The 21,782-nt window shown below is 42.2% G+C and overlaps 1 protein-coding gene across 1 annotated transcript in view; it reads left to right on the plus strand.

Moving 5' to 3' along the window:
• Positions 1-767: 767 nt before the first annotated feature.
• Positions 768-21,782, plus strand: part of HTRA3 (HtrA serine peptidase 3) — a 50,015-nt gene continuing 29,000 nt past the window's right edge. Inside the window, exons 1-2 of the mRNA XM_043969679.1 lie at positions 768-1,932; positions 21,583-21,682. Of these exons, the coding sequence (XP_043825614.1) occupies positions 1,518-1,932; positions 21,583-21,682 (515 nt within the window). The 5' untranslated portion in view covers positions 768-1,517. The remainder of the gene's footprint in view (positions 1,933-21,582; positions 21,683-21,782) is intronic.

The following is a 21,782-nucleotide window of genomic DNA, read 5'->3' on the forward strand; positions in this document are numbered from 1 at the left end:
CATCCCCAAACTTCCTGCCTTCTGAAAGGGGGAGGCAAGAGGGAAGAGTAGAAGAGAAATAGACTTTTAAAAATGTACTTGAGGTCCAGGAACACTTCCAGCAAATAGATACAAAGATGTCCCAATAGGAACCCTAGGCCCTGAAATAAACTATAATAATCACTTTGTCAATTGCACAATCAGAGCTAAAGGGACTAGTATAATGATACCTGGCTGAGAATCCCCATTAAAATATACCCAAGTGTTCATCGCTAGAAGACCTCAAGTGAGAAAGATTACTACCAACTTCCATTCTAGGACAGAGAAAAGGAGTGGGGCTTTGAGAATGAAGGGGAGGCAGAAAATGAGGTTGGAGAAGAAGATGGAAAAGAAAGGAAAGAGGATAGAGAAAGAAGGATGGCTGGGGAAGAATGGAGGGGGGAAGAAGGCGGAAAGAAGAGGAAAAAAATGAAGGGGAAAGAGGAAAACTGAGAGAGTAAAGGAAGAAAGCATTGAGAGTTCAGAGGGGGAAAGGAGACGGAAGATGACCAGCCGAGCAAGAGATAGAGGGAAAAGAGGAGGGTGGGAAGCCAAAGTGAAGGTAGACAAAGGAGGTGGGAGAAGAGGGAAGGGAAAGCAGGGGGCAGAGGAAAGGAGGAGGAGTACAGTAGTTTGGCGAGAAGGGGAGGAGGGCGATTAGGAGCTAGCTGCAGTTGGGGGAAGAGGCGCTTGAATTTGGTTCTCGGAGGAGGTGGGGTCTGGCCCGGGGGCTGGGCGCGCAGCTGGTCCCAGACACCGCCCCCTAGACAGCTGCAGCTGCCCTGAAGGCACAGCCCACATACATACCTCTTTGCGCCTGAGCTCTGCCTCCCGCAACCCTGCCTCCCCCCGAGGCAAGACTACGGCTCCCCCGATAATCCCTGGCTGCCGCGTCAAAACTTGGCAGCCAGACTTGGGGAGTCCTCTCCACCCAACTCCCACAATCCCCTCCCTCTTTCTTCTCTAGGGTGTGTGTTGGGGGGGTGGAGCATCGGATGCCTAGCTCTACTTTAAAATTCGGCTCCGCGCTCCCCCGCCAGCAGAGCAAGGGTAGAAGCAGCTGCCTTCAATGAACTCGACGCCTAAGGGACCCTCAGTGAATTTTGCAGGTCCCTGGAGAGCTCTCCAGCCCGGTTCTCACTTGAACTGAGCCCTTGACAGACCCAGCTCCCGTCAGGGACCTGTCCTCACCCACCCACCTCTGCCCAGTCCCCTGGGGGCTGGTGCTCCATACTTCTGGGCCCCAGAACCCTTCCTAGAGGGCCACGCAAGCCCTGTTCCCCAGCGGCAGCTTCCTCTAGCTTTAGCTAAGCTGACTTTGCAGTCAGTCCCATTGGCTCGCCTCTGGCGGGTACGTCAGTCGGCACTCCTTTGCGCCCCTGACCTGCACGACCGCTGTGTCTGCCTTTGTTTCTCCGCTGTCCCACAACGCCTCTGAATTTTAAAATCCTAGTTGCAGCTGCAGCATTTGAGCCCCGAGCCCAAGTAGAGGGGTCACTATGCTTCAAAGCACCTTCCTGTTGTGCACCCTGGGGCTGCTGGCGCTGCTGCGCCCCTGCCGGGCAGAGCCCCTGGCATGCCCCCCGCGCTGCGACGTCTCCAAGTGCCCCAGTCCCAGCTGCCCCGGGGGCTACGTGCCCGACCGTTGTAACTGCTGCCTGGTGTGCGCCGCAGCCGAGGGCGATGCGTGCGGCAGAAAGGACGACCCCCCATGCGGAGACAGCTTGGAGTGCGGCCACCCCGCGGGCAAGCGTTTCGCCAAGGGAGTGTGCCAGTGCAAGCTGACCTACCAGGTGTGCGGCAGCGACGGGCGAACCTACGACAACGTGTGCCGGCTGAAGGCTGCCAGCCGCAAAGCCCTGCAGCAGGGGCTGCCCGCTGTCATCCAGATCCAGAAGGGCGCCTGTGAATCGGGTAAGAGGAGCGCGGGCCCACTGTGCGCAGTTGGGCAGGGGGGCAGGTCCAAAAGCAGAAAGCTCTAGCCTGAGAGAGCTAGAACAGGGGATGGTGGAGTTTGAAGGCACCTTAGAACTCCGAAAGTTAGAGCGAGCTCCTAAAGGAATTCGGCCCCGGGGCATTTTTCTCTGACTGTCTTCCAAGCCTAGACTCCTCTACTGACCTCTGTTTTGTTTTGTTTGTTTATTTTTTTTAAGCCCCAGCTAAAGTGTCATCTCATACAGGAAGCTTTCCCCAACTTCTCTCAATTCGAGTGCCTCCCCTCTCTCACTATTTCCTATTTTACATGTATGTAACTTCTTTGTATATATTCGTTTGCATGCGTCTTCCTTTAGATTGTGAGCTCCTTGAGGACGGGACCTGTCTTTTGCTTCTTTTTGTTTCCCCAAGCCCTTCCAACAGTGCCTGGCACAAAGTAGGCACTTAATAAATACTTCTTGATTGATTGGCATGAATCGGCAGTTCTGGAAAGGAACTTCGAATTTGAAAGTCCCGGGATTTGGGGAAAGGCCTAGAATGTCAGTTAGAATGGAATTTAGAATTTAGGAGACAAAATATCAGAAGTGGAAAGGACTTTCTGAAATATCTGATTTGGGAAGAACCTTAAAACTTAGGATATCCAAGCTGGGATCAAAGAATCACAGAGGTCTCAGACTTGGAAAGGCTCATCTAGTCTTTGCTTGAAGGCTTCTAGTGATGGGAAATCTGCTACTTCCCCTACACTGCTCATTCCACGTTGCTGTTGGATAGATCTAAAAAGGGACCTCAAAGAGTAGAATATCAGAGCTAGACTTAGAATAGGGACCCATAGGACAACAGAATTAGAGGGAACTTTAAAGAGGAGAAAACTGAGATCCAGGGAGGGGATGTAACCCCAACCCACATCTCCACCAGTAGAGATTGGCCCAGAAAGTTAACAGGAGAGTAGGGATTGAAACAATGTCACCTGGTTCTTTGTCTAGGGATGTTTGCAATGCTGCTTATCACTATACAAATGTGCCCTGGTTAGGAAACTGATTACAAAGGGGAATGGACCAGAGCAGGCTGCTCCAAAACTGGGAAGGAAGCCAAGGACCCAGTGATAGATAGTTAGCCAGGGCCTCCCAACTACAGTGTCCAAATAGTCTAGGAAATGCTTAACAAAGGACCATAGCATTATGGGATTACAGAGTTATAGCAGGAAGGGACCTCAGAGGTTTTCTGGGGATGATATCTCATTTTACAGATGAGGAAACTGAGTCTTGGAGGAAAGGATGTGACTTGCCCAAGGTCACACAGTGGAGTATGATTAAATGGGATCAAAAACACCAGAGTTCCAATCTTGGCTCTGCCCTTAACTTGTTGTGTGACCTAAGATAAGTTATATTCCACTTTCTAAATACCAGTTTTATAAGTAAAGTGAAAGGTTTATAGTCAATAATTGTTAAGCCTTCCCTTCCAGGTCCTACATTCACTGATCTACCTCTCTTTCCCCTCCTCTCCTCTCATTCAAAATTTTCTCTAATCTGGGTCCCATTCCCTCATATCTTTGCATCTCCCTTGTGAGTGTTGATAAAAACAAGTTCTAGGGGGCAGCTAGGTGGTGCAGTGGATAAAGCACTGGCCCTGTATTCAGGAGGAACTGAGTTCAAAGTCGTCCTCAGACACTTGACCCTTTCTAGCTGTGTGACCCTGGGCAAGTCACTTAACCCTTACTGCCCTGCAAAAAAAAAAAATTCTAATTCCTCCTGATGTGTTGGAGAACAAATGCATTACTCTTCCTAGGTAACCCAGTTAACAGGTTCTGCCACTTAGAGGATGTGTTAGCATGGTCAAATCCCTTTATCAGTTTCAGCTTTCCCAGCTATAAAATGGGGGTTAATGAGTCTCACATAATCTACTGCTCAGGATCTTTGGGAGGAAAGTACAAAGTATTGTAGATAAACTAAAATACGCCATAGGAAAATGAAATTATTATTATCATTTTACCACAAAAGGCATAGAGTGTTGGACTTGGATTGGATAAAGCCTGAGTTCAAATCTCATCTCTGTTATTGGATGACCCTAAAGGAGTCACTTAACTTCTTCAGTGTTCTAGGCAATTCTCTAAAACTCAAGTTATAGATCCTGATTTGTACTGGTGGAGGTAGCTTACCCACAGGGAGTTCCCTACAGGATGAATTCATTGGTCTGAATCTGCCCTCCCCTCCCATTTGTAGGGAGAGATATTTTAGGGGCCCAACCATCTCAGCATCCCCCAGTCATACAGCATACACATATAAGTAGCTGTCCTTCCAGCTTTTTAAATTGTTTAAATGATGGGTGAAGCTGGTTCTGAGCGGGGCCTACCCAGGAGATTGTTTGGAACAAGTATTTTGACACTCAATGAAAAAATACATGATGTAGTCATGAGGAGAGTCAGAGGAAACTTAGATTCTAGTCCTAGCACTACTTCTTACTGTTTGACTTTGGCAAAAGACATTTGGGGTCTCAGTTTCCCAACCTGCAAGATGAAGGGACCAGATCATTTCTGATTGAGACTATGGCATAGGATCATAGATTTTTTTTTAACCTGAAGGAACTCCCTCATTTTACAGATGAGGAAACTGAGGCCCAAAGTTGTTGACTTGCCCAAGGTCACACAGGAGCTAGGTTGGGGAGTCAGGACTTCTAACCAGGTCCTCTGTCTCTAAATCCAGGGCTCTTTCCACACTACCATATCATCTCCCTTCACATTCATCCTGAATTCCCCCATCTTTCTCCGATGCTTCATCAGATGTTCTCAACACTGACTGAAATGAATGATGGTCCCAGTTCCCTATTCAATAGGAAATGACTTTAAAACATCATCATGTACAAAATGATTCTAATGTCCTTACGAGGATTATAATAGCTCACAGTGACATCATGCTTTACAATTCAATTTCATCCATCATCTCACAAAACCCCTGAAAATTAGCTATTACAAGGAATATTTTCCCCATTTTGCAGAGGAGAAAAACAGATGCTTGGATTGCTAAAGGGACTTTTTCAAAGTAATTGAGCCAAGACACCAAAGCAGGTGTTCTGAGCTCAGGTCTAGCTAATGCCATTTCTAGGACACAAGAGCCTTACTGTAACATGACTCAATCAAGTATGGAATTTGGTACAAGCTGGGTCCACCTTGAATCCTATGCAATGGAGTTTGATTACAGGATTTATCAGAAGGATGTTGACATTTTTTGAAGCTATAATGGTAGAGTGGAAAGAATAGTGGCTTTGGAATCAGGGAAGACACCTGGGCTTAAATCAGAGCTCTGCCACTGACTAGCTGTGTGACCTTAGGCAAGTCATTTCTCTTGACCTCTCTGGGCCTATTTCCTTGTCTGTAAAATGGGAATGATAACTCCCTTCCACACAGTATTGTTATGAGAATCAAGTGAGGTCATGTACAAAAAAGCACTTTGAAAGGTGCAATACAAATATAAACTGTTCTCACTGTTTCAGTGTCTTTTATTGATCAATCAATATAGAAATATTTTAAGTACCTAATTTGTGCTGAACACTGTGCTAAACACTGGGGATACAAAAAAGAGGCAAAAGGCCTCTTTTGCCTGACCTCAAGGAGCTTATAATCTAATGGAGGAGACAACATTTGAACAAATATATACAATGCAAGCTCTATACAGAATAAATGGGCTGATCCCAGAAAACAAAATCAACTGCTCTGATTTCCCCAAATCACAAGGTAGAGATCACCTGGACCTTTCGACAGAACCCCCCCCCACCTTGGTGGTATATCCCACAACTTATAAGGTGCCATCTGAAATCAGTCTACATGTGACCTTCCCCTTGACCTATATCTACCTTTCCATACCACTCTTTCTTTCATTAATACAGCAGTCAGCTACCCAGGTCTGCTCACTGTTTTCTAGCCATATCCTTCAGCCTCATACTTCGAAGCTCTTGCTCACTAGGTGAATGATGACAACAGCAACAAACCTATAAAAACAGGCCAAATCCAAACTGTGGAGGTTAGCTTGGTCAAGCCTAGATGATGGAGCACAGGACTTGGAATTAGGACAACCCGAGTTCAAATCCTGCCTCAATGCATTTACTTAGCTGGGTGAAGCAGAGTAAGTAAAAAAATATCAAATGAGATAATATAGGTCAAGTGTTTTGCAAACCTTAGAGCTTTAGATAAATGCCAACTATTGTTGTTATTGTTATTATTAATAATTTTAATAGTTCTCCATGCTGAAATATGTCCTCCCTGAACCATTCCTACTGGTTGAAATCCTACTTATATATTCAGGGACCAGTTCAAGTACCTTTTAGCCTATGAAGCTTTGAAAGATTATTTACTACCACCCCCCAAATAAAACCTCCTACTGAACAACCTTAGCATTTTGTCTATACCTCTCTTTCTCATCTTTATATCCTTTGGGAAAGACAACCTGCTATAACTGAAAGAACAAAGGACTTGGACTCAGAATTCCTAACTCTGACACTTTCTAGCTTTGTTGCCCTTTAGCAAATCACATCCCATCCATGGGCCTCAGTTTCCTCATCTATAAAATGAAAGGATTTGTCCAGATGACCTCTGAGGGCCTTCTAGCTCCTATGATGCTATTAACCCATCATGGAAAAAAATGCCAGTCTAGCCCATTCATCTTAGAGATTATCTTATGACCTATGATTGCCTCCTTAGACTTGTGTGAGCACCAGTCTCAAAAACTGTGACTGAATATGATAAATGGCCTTTTGGGGTACCCAATTTACTTCTGAGACTTGGTTTTACTCATGGCTTGGGCTCAGTTGGAAAGGATTTCTAACCAAATCTCTCACAACACTTTATGAAGTGTTCAGGGAGAAGTAGCTCTGACATTTGCATTCATGGAAGGCAAGCCAAAACTTCCTGTGTGCTTGCCAGCTCACAAAAGGCAACTGATCTGTGTGTGTGTGTGTGTGTGTGTGTGTGTGTGTGTGTGTTTCTTCTTTACCCAGGATATCACAGTTCAGATATAACATCTGGTTTTCAAGGAGGGCTTATTTTTGCCGTGGTCTCACAGCTGGGATGACAGGCACAGGGAAGCCAAGAGGCTTGGCCAAGGTGTAGTGAGCCAGGAACTCCACCGGTTAGGGTGTTTAAAGACCAGCACATTTGACATCTGTAGCTGTTGCTTCCCAAACACGACCTTTTCAATACTCTCCTGGCTTCTGCTATTTCCGAGCAAAGAGAATCCCAAGGCCATATGGCTGTTAGAAGGTTGACTCTCTGAGCTCCAACAAAGATCACAAGTTTAAGGGAATAAATAAGAAACTGTTCCAGTGTGTCAGGTGGAAGTTTATAGCAGATGGACTTATGAATGATCCTTAGGGATACTGCCTTTCCTTTTGGCCAAAGATACAACACTTAAGAGGAAGAAGAGTTGACTTTTGCTATGTCAGTAAAATGAGTATTAGGGCTCATAGAATTTCAGATCTGGAAGGAATCTCAGCAGTCATGTAATTCAACCTTTTCATTTACAGATGAGCTAACTGAAGCCCAGGGAAGATAGATAATTTGTCCAAGGTCACACAAGTACTATGCTTCAAGGAACCTCTTAAGCCCTCCAACCCTCCCAACCTCTATACAAAGATCTTCTCTACAATATCTACAGAAATCTCTAAAAGCTTGAGAAACATTTGTTGTTGTTCAGTTATTTTAGCTGTGTCCAACTCTTCATGACCCCTTTTGGGGTTTCCTTGGCAAGGATATGAAAGGTCATGACATTTCTTTCTCCAGATCATTTTACAGATAAGGAATTGAGGCAAACATGGTTAAGTGACTTGCCCAGGGTCACAAAGTTAGTAAATGTCTGAGGCAAAACGTGAACTGAGGAATATGAGTCTTCTTGACTTCAGGACTAATGCCCTATCCACTTCATCACCTTACTGCCCCCTTAAGAAAGACAGAATAAGTGCAATCCCTCAACCCCAGGGAAGCCCTTCAGATATTTTAAGGTAGAAATCATATCATTGCTAAGTTTTCTCCTCTACAGGTTCTAGGTCTCTGCCCCATCCTGGTCACACTCCTTTGGAGATAATGCAGGTTGTCAGTGCCCCTCCTGAAATATGGCACCTGAAATTGGATACAGTACTCCAGATAGGGTGATATAGACTGGCTAGATTGGAAGACTGTAGTATTACCTAGCCCTTCTCATTCAGGCAATCTAGTCATGTCTTTCCCATCCTGAACTTTGTGAACCCAACTGCAGTACTTTACCTTTATTAAAATATATAATATACTATGCTAATAGTAATTCACATTCCAGAAGCAACATAAGACTTGTAAGGTGTTTTCCTCACAACTTACCTGTGTGGTTAGATAGTAGGTATATTATTATTTGCATTTCACAGAGAAAGAAACTGAGCCTAAAAGAGGTTAAGTGACTTGCCTATGCTCACACATCTAGTAGGTATCAGAGAAAGGAAACAACTCATCTTTTGACTTGAAATCTAGTCCCCTCCCACTACACCACGATATCACTCTGTGTTCCATTGGCAAATAGTTTCAACTTGCTAATATATTTTTAGATTCTAATTGTTAGTGAGTATATTCACTCACTGTCCTTCCTAACTTCATGTCATTAGAAAAATAGGTAAGGCATACCGTTTGTGGCTTCCTTCTAGTCATCAATAAAAATATTGAAGAGAACAGGACCAAGGACAGAGCTTTAAAGTACTTCATTGTAGATATTCTGTCCCTCCCCACCCCAACCTCCCTAGTTTGACTTGCCTCACCAAAATCAGACTGTTCTAGAAATAGCAGCAAGTAGATAGAACTAGAACTGACCTTAGAGTTCATTTAGTTCAATTCTTTCCCTCCCCTTTTACAGATGAGGAAAATAAGATCTAGAGAAATTTGTCTAAAGCCATACATATTTTAAGCACAACCAGGATTTGAACTGAGGTCCTCAGATGCCAATACCAGTTTTTTTCCCCAACTCTGTCACATTGTATAGGTTGATTACTACAAAATATGAATGCATAAAAGTAAGCTTTTGATGTAAAATTTTCCTTTTCAAAAAGAAAAGATGAACAAGGTTGATCAGCCCTATTTAAAAAAAAATAACTCCTAATGACCCTTAAGGACAACTTTAGAAATTAATTTTCTTTAAATGCCTTTCTCTATTAGCATGATTTTCTTGTTTCTTTGCCTTGCTTCAGTAGATAGTTACATCAACGTAAGATCTCAACATTTTCTTTGGATGTATTAATTGAAGTATAGTTGCTCCTTGACTTGTAAATACCTGACTTAAAAATACTCCTGGGGGCAGCTAGGTGATGCAGTGGATAAAGCACTGGCCCTGGATTCAGGAGGACCTGAGTTCAAATCCGGACCCAGACACTTAACACTTACTACCTGTGTGACCCTGGGCAAGTCACTTAACCCCCATTGCCCTGCCAAAAAAAATACTCCTATTAGGTATGAAAACAGAGGTCAGAACTGCATTGTGGACAAAAAAGGGCTCATTTGAGCCCCAGGAAGCAAAAAGTATTGCCATCTTCCCTAAGAAGTGGGTGAGCACAGCAGATGCAGGTAGGGAAGATGTGTTGTCAGTATACTAAGTCCTAATAGGCACAAATTTTCCACCAGAAACAACATGATAATTTCTTAAGTATCCAAAGCCTACTTTAACTCAAAATGTGGCTGAAAGAGTATTATATTTTTTAAAACCTGTTTATAACTCAGAAATAATACTCTATTTTACAATGTGAGCTAACTTGGAAACCTATTCTCCTCACATTGTTTTTAAGGGAAAATGTCTGCTCAATCACTAAGACCTGAAGAAATCATAGCTACCATTTCCACCATCCTTCACAGTTTACAAAGTACTTTGTTCACAATGGCCACATAAAGTTGGTGGTAAATATCTTATTATCCTAGTTTTATAGAATCAGAGAGATGACACAACTTCCCTGGAGTAACATGCAGCTAATCAGTGGCACAGATCGGAGCTGAACACAGATCCGGAGATTCCAAATCTAGAATTCTTTTCCTTAAGTCATGGAGACTCTGGAATGTAATCTATGTGTGCAGATGACCCCAAAACCCATGAGAATAAGAGAAGTACTTTGGGGGCAGACTTTTCCATAATGGATAGATAAATGGATGGATGGATGGATGGAGAGAGAGACAGAGACAGAGAGAGACAGAGAGGTAGACATATAGAGAGATAAGTAGGTAGATAAGTAGATTGACAGATATCCACTAAAATTTCCCATCATCCTGTAGTATGGACATGACTTTGGGTTACAGCAAGTTACACAAATGGAGCCTATGATCCTACCAAGTCCTACCAAGTTAGAAATGCTTCTTCTAGAATGAGGTGGTGTTAGTATTCTGGCCCAAAGATCAGCCTAGCCTAGGAGCTCTTTTCCAGGCTTGCTGAAAAATGATGATTTAAAAAAAATTTTGGTCAAAGCAACTTTCCAATGATGACACACATATAAATACATATGTAAATACATACATATATGGTTTTATATGTATTATATTTATCTATATACTCACAATGCATATATATATATTTTAGAAGTGTGTATTCTATGCATATGACCAATTTTTCATACAAGGAAACTCAAAATTTAAATGAATTCTAGAATCTTATAGTTAGAGTAAGCCTTAGAGGTCAGCCAGGCCAGAGTATAGTATAAATTCCTACAGCACTTTCTGCAGTTCCCTGGCAGAAGAAAATCTGTTTTATATATCAAGAGCCATTCAAAGCATTCAGAGGGCAAAACATTCTGGATGTTTAGCAAACTAAAATTTTAATTTGCAAAACTTCTTCACTTTACAACAAAACAACTAATTGTGACAAGAATGCGAAGTCTCTAGTGACTCACGATATGCTCTCAAAATAGAATTCTCTTGTAGACTCATGAACTGTAAGGGAACAACTCCCTCAACTTTTATGAGGATTTTTACTGAGACCAGAGAGGTTAAGGTGACTTGCAGAAAGACACACTGGCAGAACCAGGACTGTCTTGTGGGTCTCTTTTCTCTCTGTACTAAATAACATTCTCTCATATTGTACTCAATAAGAGAGAATCCTGAGAAGTACAGTGCACCATGTTCATAATGTCTTCTCTAGGGATGCTAAACTAGACCAGCTGGAGGACTTCAGTGGGGTTGGGGGTAGGGGAAACTGAGTATGATGAGGGGCTTTGAAATGACACCATCTGAAGAAATAATTTTTTGTTTCTTTTCACTTTAGCTTGGGGTAGAGAGGTTTTATGGGAAACATGATCCTGCCTTCAATTCCAGGGACAGTTTAGACCTGTTCTGCTTGGCCCCAGGGGTAGAAGTTAGAGGGGAACAGATTGGCCATCACTCTTTAAAGGGAATTCTAATGACTCGGTGTGCCCAGCAAATGGTATAATAAGAGCTGACTTTTATGTAGCACTTGGTACCTTTTCAAAGTATTTTGCCTATACTTTGAGACTTTCAACAACCCCGTGTGGTGGCAAAAATAATAGTAATAATAATAGCTAGCATTTCTATGATGATTTAAGGTTTACAAAGCACATTACAAGTATTATCCTATTTGATGCTCACAACAATCCTGAGAGGTTGGTGTTATTATTATCCCCATTTTACAAATGGAGTAACTGAGGCAGACAGAGGTGAAGTGAATTGTCCAACTAGTAAGGATTCAAAGTCGGATCTGAGACTTGGGTGTTCCTGATTCCAGGTCCGGCACTCTTATCTATCGTGTCTCCTAGCTGCCTCTACAATCCATATGGTTACATACATATCTAGCAGCTATCAGAGGCAGTGTCTTCCTGGCCTGAAGTTGAATACTCCATCCTCTGCACTACACCTGCTCTATTGCAACAGGCAGACTCAAGGATGGTTTCCTGTCATCCCAGGTCCTCAAGTGGAGACTGAATGACTTGTCAGGGGAGTTGTAGAGGAGGGTTATTCTTCAGGCAAGGCAGTGAACTAAATAGTCCCTAAGGTCCACATACAAGCTGTTGTAAATATAAGCAAGAAAGCAAACGAAGTCATTAAATGAGATGATATTTGTACAGCTCTTAGTATGGTGACTGGAACACAGTAGGTGCTTAGTAAATGCTTATTCTCTTCCCTGATTCAAAGTTGATGACTTTTTTAAAAATTATGATATTAACTTTGGAGCCTCTTGAATCTCAAGACTACCATTCAGTGAGAAAATAGCCAGATGTGATCTCGTCTCCCATTTCCCTCTCCACAAAGAGGAATTTCAAATGAATAATGATGGTATAAAGGCAAGTTGAGCCAAGATTTTTTATTAGGACTCAAGTCAGACAACAATCTGCTTTGATGAGACAACTTCTGTCTGTCTGACCTAAGACCTGCTTAACACAATTCCACAGTGGGACTTCTCTATTCCCATGTTGGTTCATGTATGGGACTTATTCAGCTGGTATGAGGGGATGAGCCAAAAAGTTATTTATTTTTCTGATCAGGCTCTGAGATTAGCTTGGCATTCATCAAGAAAACTTGGTATTCAATTAAAGTGAGATGTAGAAGTTGTCAGAGAAGTTGCCACGCAATAGATTTAGGCAAAAATAAAAAGGACTGTATTCTTCCAACCCTTTTCTTCCATTTAAAATGTGAAAGAATTGTACTCATATTTACCTGGGTTCTAATCCCAGCTCTGTTATTGATCAGCTTGATTGGCTTGGAAAAAGTCACTTTCTCTTGAGGGCCAGAGCCCCAATTTCTCTTCTGGCTCCATCATTCTATGAGCTCATAGTCTACAAGAGACTCATTGTTGAAGTGTGATGTGAGACACAGGAAATATCACCATTGACTGACCTGCCTGGCTAAGTTGACTTTTTCATGTAAAATGACAGGGAAAGAATTTTCAAATTAAATACTTTAATAGTTTGTTATCCACCTTCATTATTTCCCTAAATTTTAACTCTATAAAGGGCATAATGTTTAAAGTAGATAGTCACCTGTCAAAGATGTTACAGAAGAAAGTTATGCTGCATGCAAGGATTGGATTTATTGACCTGCAACTCCAGATTCTATGCTTTATTTCCTAGTGTCTGGGTTTCCTCAGGAATTATCCTTCTCCTGCTTCCTCACAGGGTGTGTGAAGGTCAAGAGATAACTTAGGTAAAAATGCTTTATAAACTATATGTATAAATTTGCACATATACATACATATACACATATTATATATGTATATAGGATAATATATGCTCACATTTATATATAATAAAAATATATATAGTATATTTATACAGTATATGTATTATACCGTATGTATGTATCTGTAGATATACAATAACAATACATATAGTAGTTGTTGGGTTCTTTTTTTTATTTTGGTAGAAAGTCCATAGGTCTGAAATGCTATAGAATAGAAGTGTAATATAAGTCAGTATGATGTCGATGTAGCTCAATAGAAAAAGCATTGGGTATAGAGTCTGAAGAGGCAGGTTGAAATTTTGGCTATACTTCTTATTAGTTCTCATTAATGTTTGTCAAAAAAATTTTTTTTTACTAAAAATTCTACTTTTGAAATATTTACTAGGATAATGCAGATTTTTACCAAACCTCTCTGCACCTGAATTTCCTCATATTTTAAATAAGGGTGGAAGATCAAACTGGCAGATCTCTAGGTCCCTTCATGTCTTGAAATCCCATGATCCTAGGCGGGGTCAATTAGGGAAAGATTCCCAGAAGACAAGAAAAACCTAGACTGTCCAAGAGTTCAGATTTCTTGAGCCTGCGATGTAACTCTTGACCATTGCCCTCTTCTTAGAAGAAAAATTAAGTATCCTTTCATCAGCATTTTTAATGTTGGATCACTTCTACTGACTCAGGGTTCAAAATGTAAGTGAAGCAATGCCCAGCTGATTTGTGCTGGGTAGAGAACTGCAAACCTTCCTCCCTTCCGCTTAGGAGTCTAGGCTACTCCAACATTTTAGAATATCATAGGATGACAAGGTGACCCAAGATCATGAAGCCTAGGAGTTTCCAATGTTTTTGCTCCCAAAACCTCCCATACCCTCTCTGTGGTAAGAAAAGAAATAAATTTTAGAGTTTAGTATGAATATGCATACATACAAGAAATAAAAACAAAATAAAGATTTTTTCATTAAAAAACTAGTATATAACATTTTTAGAATCATAAAGTCATTAAATGTTTAGCAACATAATTTTTTCACTAACAATAGTATACTTTTGGAATATTTCAATAGGATAATATGGTAATTTACCAAATTTTTTCACATCCCAGGCTGAGCACATTTGATAAATGTCAAGGCCTTCTTTTAATAGGGGGAAAAATTGAGGTACAGGGAGAAGAAGAGATTTTTCCGAGGGTACACAGATAGTAATGGAGACAGGATTTGAACCCAGGTCCTTGGACTCCAAAGCACTTTCTACCCTACTGCTGCAGCTTCCTGATTAGAATAAGTTGAGGATGATAATGACTCGGAAATGAAGAGAAGCCTTCGGTCCTTTTTTTAGAAAAGGAGGTAAATCAAAAATCTAGGACAATCTTCCCTGGTGTGTCAGAGTTCTGTGGGATTTTTAGCTTCAACTGCAGTTTTCTGTTAAATCCTTCCCCCTAATCCCCATCCCCCAGTCCAGTGACACAGTGGCTGAATTTTAGCTGCTGCCACTCCAGCCCAGGCCTTTGGGACTTTGGTCAAACCTCACAGAAACCATTATACAGAAGCTGCCGAGATTATTCTTGGCCCTGAGTGATGCTATTCAGCGAGGAGCAGGGGTGGGGGAGATGTTGTAAAAGAAAGGGAGGCATTAAGGAGCCTGTTCCATGATATAATTCTAAAGCCACTGGAGGGTAATTTTCAGGATTTCAAAGAACCCATTTTAGAACATGAAATGGGAACTCTAAGACAGTGGAATGGCCGCTGGTGTTGTGGTCTCCTCTCTCTCTCTCAGAGGGGTCTTTCTGGGGGCATCGCTTACCCTCTGGATGGCCCAGACTCTTTGGTTATTGAGAGATCACTCATAGACTCTAAAGGTTAGACCCACTATAGCTAGCTAGCATTTATAGATTACATCAAGCTTTGCAAAAACACTTTATAAATCAGGATGTCCTTTAATCCTCTCAACAAAAGCCCGAGAAGTGTTGTTATTATCCCCATTTTATGGATGAGAGAACAAAGGCAGATAGGTTAAAATGACTTACCCAAGATCACATATCCAGTAAGTAGCTGAGTCCACATTTGAACTCAGGTCTTCCTTATTATATAGGCCCATCATTCTATCTCCTTCACTTATCTCCTTCCAAGAGATCAAACCTTTCATTTTATAAATTGCCCTAGAAAGAGAAAAGTGACTTGTCTAAGGTCCCACAGGTGGTAAGAAGCAGAACCAAAATTCTACTCAGGCCCCCTGACTCCCAATCCACAGTTCTTTGCATTACACCACACTGCCTCCCAAATCCCTACTGATTTCAGGGATGTCACAGTGATAGCCAAAGAAAATATTTTCCTTTTTCTTGTCAGGAAATTCTAACTCTCCTCACACCATTTGAAGCTATAGAAGTCTTTTTCCCTTCCAAATGAATGCAAATCCAGTCTCTCCCTATCCCTCCCACCCAAAAAGCAGCCTTACAGGAATGTTTTAAGCTAAGGGAAAAGCCACAAATTCCTTACCAGTGTGGCCTCCTGTCTCTCTCCACTCTCTCTTAAATTTTTTGTTAACCTCTTCTTTCTCAGAAGTATACAAGTGAGATCCCCATAGGGGTTTTCTTTATTATTCCCAGGGACCAAAGTTTTTTTGGGATTTATGGATCACTTTTTGTGGGCAGAGAAAAAAGATTATTCAAAAATTCCATCTAACTTGAGGGTTGACTTCAGAATCCTGGATTTGAGAACAGGAGCAGCCCGGAGTGGGAGTTATTTTCATTTTTGTTTTTAAATGTAGGTCTTTTCAGACTAGTATAGTACATGGAGGAAGCCTGCTTTGGGGGAATGTAAATTTCTTTTCTTCCATCTCACTTGTTCATCTTGAGGATTCATCTGTGCTGATGGGAAGCATATAAAAAGCCCCTGCATCTTCCTTTGCTCCTTACCTCCCCCGCCCCCCCCCCCAACTCCTAGATTCCTTCTTAGGATTCCAGAATGTCAGCCCTGAAAGGGACCCATTACAATGCAAGCTCCTTGAGAGGAGAGATCATTTCCTTCTTTGTATTTGTACTCCCAGCACCTGACTCAGTGCCTGGCAAACAGAAGGTGCTTAATAAATGCTGGTTGATTGACTGTCAAAATCCTCTAGTTCAGACTGAACTAAGCATCATTCCTAATGGGTGGTCAGTCCATTTTCCCTTTAAAGACTTAAAAGGAATAGTGGAATAGGATTAGGATTAATGGTAGATCAGATGTATAGATTCTGCACTGGGCTAATTAAGAGAGGTATCCAGAATGAAGAAAGGGATAGCCCTAGAGTCCTGTTATCTGCCCTCTGCCCTGCCCAGGCCACAATGGGATTTAGTCCTTGACACCATGTTTTTGGAAGGATATTGACAGCCAGTGGAAGGCCACAGCATGGTAACGGGCCTTGAAGTTATGTCACACAAGGATCAGCTGGAGAAACTGGAGTGGGCAGTGTGGTAGCTGACATTACAAATGTTTTCAAGTCTCTTTGGTGAGGGGAGCATCACTTAACCTCAGGATGGGCCAGACTCTCTGTCTGTAGAGTGGTCACCAGTCCAGACCACATAGGATCTTAGGGTCTAGAGTTGGCCAAGACTTCAAAGAACATCTAGTCTGACCCCTAGGTATTAAGAGGCTTGCCTAAGCTCACTAGATGGTACGGTTGGCAAGTAGCAGAGCCAAGTGTTGACTTCAGGGTCTCTGCCTCTAAGTCCATGGTTTCCTCACTATAACATGTATCTGGTGTCTGCCTCCAGCTCATATACTAGGGCCTTGGTAAATTGAGCACAAAACTATTCAACTCAGGCACAGACAGATGGATCCGTCCCTGCGAGTTATTTGAGATATGCAAGTGAAAAAAAAGTTTGCTCCCCCCCTTTTTTTTTCAGACCTACACTCTGAGTGTCCCCTAGAGTAACAATCATTAGCTGAACTTGCTAGGCGTTGCTTTCAACTAGAAGCTTATGTAAGCGAGAGGTTTTATTTCATGCGTGTGTATTTCAATAATCTTGGACTGACATAAAAACCAAGTGGCAAACCCTAAATCTGCCAAGTTGTCCCACTCTATTTATTCTGTAGTAATCCATCAAAGAGATTTACTCCTTCTAGCTGCTAAATGTGGAGACTAAAAAGAGGCTCCTGCTAGTAAAACACCACCACATCTCATGCCACTTTGTCTAGCCCCACCCATCCAACACTGACATGTGCTCCAGGGCTGACCCAGTACAAGGGAACTTTGATTCCAGGCTTATCCTCAGGCAGATTCTTATGTAAACTGCTCTCCAAGGTTAGATTTGGGCTGTTTGTCTGGGAAACAAGATGTGACATCAATGCTAAGAGGTAATGGATCCTTCCATCCAGTGGATCATGATGATGCCTTAGAGGCTAGCTCTAGACAGAGAGGCAGGGATTCTGACCTCCAGGCACATGGGGTGGGATGGGGATGGGGAAGGATTAGGAAGGCAGGGAGTCACAAGTCCTAGCTCTGAGATAAACTACCTGAAGGACCATGGGGAAGTCACCCAACATCCATAAACGATCTATTCCATCCATCTCCATCTATTCATCAACCCCTGAAGGCTTCTTGACTGAGATCAGTCCAGAACAGAGGCTTTTGCACAGGGACCCCAGATCACTTCTTCTCTGGGGTAATGGCAACAACAACAAAAATAAGTTCCTCACAAATGTTTCAAATCCTCCTTGTGTGTGTGCCATTTGGTTCGTCCTCAGTAAGAGCCCTCCGTAACTCCTGGGCTGGAGTCCTCTGTAGGATTTCAGGCCATTATCCCTTCTCTGAATTTTCTGATATCCACTGTCATTCCCCAAAATAGTGTAAGGGATAGAGTGGTCTTGCTTTCACATCCTGCCTGTGAGATTTATGGGCTATGTGATCATAGGCAAGACACTTCGAGAGCTCTCTATGACTTCGTGGTAGTTACTCTTTAGAGTTGTTGTGAGCCCTAAATGAGATAATGTTTTTAAAGTGCTCTCAAAATTTCAAAGAAGACCCATTCCAATGTTAATTACTAATCACCGTCCTGTTTAGGAGTAGGATTCTTGGGTGGAATTCCAGAGCTTTAGAAAGATGACTCCTTTCTCCAGAATATCAACTTGCATCATGAGGGAGGTGGGAGGTCTCCCTTTCTCTGCCCTCATCAGGTATCATCTGGAGTAGTGTCTTCCATTCTGGGTATCACACTTTAGGAGGGACTTTAACAAGAATGGTTGAGGGACCGATGGATGCTTAAACTGGAGACAAGATAACATCAGAAGAGCATGATCACCATCTGAAGGGAAAAGCAGGATTAAATTTGTTTTGCAGGGGCAGCTAGGTGGCGTAGTGGATAGAGCACTGGCCCTGGAGTCAGGAGTACCTGAGTTCAAATCCGGTCTCAGACACTTAACACTTAATAGCTGTGTGACCCTAGACAAGTCACTTAACCCCAATTGCCTCACCAAATAAATAAATAAATAAATAAGTAAGTAAGTAAATAGATTTGTTGTGCTTGGCCCCAGATGGCAGAGTTAGGAGCAAGAAAAAGTTGCAAGAGGTAGACTATGACTTAAGATAAAGAACTTCTCAACTATGGATTTCTTGTGAGGTAGTGAGTTCCCCATCACTGGAGGTATTCAAATGGAGGCTGGATGACCTTTTGTTGTGGGGGATCTGATTCTTTTCTGAATCATAGATTCAAACAATTTAGAACTGCATGCCCAAGCTAACACAGATAGCAAACAGTACTGTTAGGAGTAGAACCCAGGTCTAAGTAGTTAAATTAAATGACTTTTGAGGTCTTGTTCAACTCTGAGGTTGCCTGCATCACAGCTGGAGAGCAAGGCTAATTTTGAGCACTGAGCTTTATCTTTCATGTCAGGAGTTTGCTGGAGGATTGAATTCCAATAACTTTTTTTTTCTTTCCTTTTTTTTCCCCTTTTGGTGGTGGGGGGAGTATATGGGTATATTTTTTTTAATTGAAGCCTTTCAAGGCAAACACTGAACCTTGTTTGTTCCAAATTAAGTCAATACCTTCACAGCTAAGTGGGGGACCTTGGCACATGCCAGTAACTGAAGAAAGAAAAGAAAAGCCAGTCATTTCTTAAATGCCTTTGGCTTGTTTGCCGACTGTGAGTGAAATTCAATCCATCGAAAAAAGTTTCATCCAAGTTCATGAACTGCCTGGCAAACCTGGGCCGAGTCAAAATTAAATGCCTCATGATAATTCATGTTTAAAATGTACCTTAAGGTTTATGAAGTACTTTCTTGGGGACCACTGCTGGTGATAGGCAGTACAGATGTTATTCCTATTTTGCAGATAAAGAAACTGAGGCTGAGTTGCATGGTTAGTAAGTAGCAGAGTTGGAATTCAAACTCAGGTCTCTCATCCCCAAGTCCAACATTCTTTTCTACTGCCTCTGGCTGACTAGGTGCAAGATAAACATTACTCAGTTAAAATATCTTTTCTCAACAGAAGCCATGCCAGTGTCCAGGTCTGAATGGAAATCTATACCACTTACTTAATTAGCCTTCTCATTTATCCTCTCGGACCCTTCTCTCCAGTCAATAATACACTTGCCACATAGTGTTGATTATGGTGGTTATGTTTATTTTTTTTTTCATGTCTGTACGAGACGTGGCTACTAGCAATATCCCTGTAAGATCCTCCTCGCAAGAAATCTGGGTCTTACCTCGACTTTTTCTCACCCCTAAGCCCTAACCCTGTTTTCTGCATATAGTAGGATCATGGTATCATAGATTTACAGCTGGACAGGACCTCAGAGACCAATGAGCCAAGGGGCTTTTTGTTTGGTTGGTTTAGTTTTTAACCTGTATTTGTATCATAAACCCCCTCCAGCAGTCTGGTGAAGCCTGTGTATACTCATCATAACAATGCCCTTCCATAATTAAAGGGATTGCTGAGTTTCAGTTAGAGGTCAGTGAAAATAAAGATATAATTTTCTTCCATTCCAAGTTTATGAACCTCGTGAAATGTATCCATAGAGTTCTTGGTGATCTCAGCTCCCTTGGATCCAATTACTGTCTCTATGCTGATGATTCTCAGTCTACCTTTCCTGCTCCAATTTCTCTGCTGACCTCCAAAGTTGACTTTCCAACTATCTTTCAGACATCGGGAACCGGATGCCCAGCAGACATCTTAAATTCAATATGTCCCAAAGAGAACTTGTTATTTCCCCAAATGCTCCCCACTCCAATTTGTTCTCCATTTTGTCACTTATGTGATTTTCCTGAATCAGAGGTTTGATGGCACTACCCTGCTAATAAACTCCAATGGCTCCCTATTGCTTCTCCAAAGATCCTCTTTGGGGTATCCAAAGCCCTTCATCACCTAGCCCCTTTCTACCTTTCTAGTCCCTTAGACAGGTACTCTTCGAGCCAGTGACACTGGCCGGCTGGCTGTTCCATAAACAAGACATTCATTCCATCTCTCCTCTCCAGGCATTCTCTCTAGCCATCCCTATGGCTGGAATGGTCTCCTTTCTCTGCTCCAAGGACTGACCTCCCTGACTTGTTTTAAATCCCAACTAAAATCTCACCTTCTCCAGCAAGCCTTTACCAACCCTTCTTCATTCCAGTGACTACCATCTTTTCCCTAGATAGAGCTTGTTTGTACATTGTTGTTTGCCTGTCATCACCCCTATTAGATCATAAGCTCTTTGAGGGCAGGGACTGTCTTTTGCCTCTTTTTGCATCCCCAACACTCAGCACAGTACCCAGCACATTGTAGGCACTAAATAAATGCTTACTGACTGACTGACTAGTGCAGCCCTCTCATTTGCTCAGGGAGGCTGAGTAAACGCCAGAGGCAGTGTTCTTCCTATGGTACCAAGCCGCCTCCTGAAAGGGGCTCCCTAGATATTTGCTGAATATTGAAAGTGTTAATTCCCTAGGCTGGGGATCAAATGTGATAAAATGTGGGAAGTACTTTAAATGCTAGCTATTATAATTTATTATTAAATAATAGATGTCACAATATCATGGAATTTGGAGTTGGAAAGAGGCTTCAAGTCTAATCCCCTTGATTTATAGAAGTGGAAAATAAGTCCCAAAGAGGGTAATTTGCACATAGTCAGACAGTAGCTGGCTAGAAGTGGAACCCAAGTCTGTGTGTTGCAGAAAATCTGTAGTAAATCATTCTTTAAATTTACTTAAGTTCAAACCTCCCAGTGGGGTTCAGAATGATAAGGAATGTCCCTGATTTCTCTTTTTAAGCAAAGAGGTCATCTTGAAAGTGAATGATCACTCCCCTCTCTGACTTAGCTGTCTACTGATCCTGAATCTTCCCATCTGTTTTGCTTAAGGAGGAATCACAAAAGAAAGTTGTCATTATGGTCACAAAACTGATTAAAGCAAAACCGCTGAGGGTTTGGCTTTCCTGAATCTCTTTATGATTTTTTTCCAGGTACATCATGAAGGCTGCCTCTTCTTATTAACATACCCAATTCTTTCTGCTAGTATAGGTCACCAACAGTTCACCAGCCCGAGGTACAAGTTTAACTTCATCGCGGATGTGGTGGAAAAGATTGCACCGGCCGTGGTTCACATTGAACTATTTCTGAGGTAGGTAATTCTCTCTTACATTTGCTAGTCAACCTGCCCCCACCAATTCCTGCACACACCATCCTCGTCCTCCTTTCAGCTTTCTTCCTTTGTCAATGAT

This window comes from Dromiciops gliroides, chromosome 6 (genome assembly GCF_019393635.1).
Source record: "Dromiciops gliroides isolate mDroGli1 chromosome 6, mDroGli1.pri, whole genome shotgun sequence".
Taxonomy (NCBI): domain Eukaryota; kingdom Metazoa; phylum Chordata; class Mammalia; order Microbiotheria; family Microbiotheriidae; genus Dromiciops; species Dromiciops gliroides.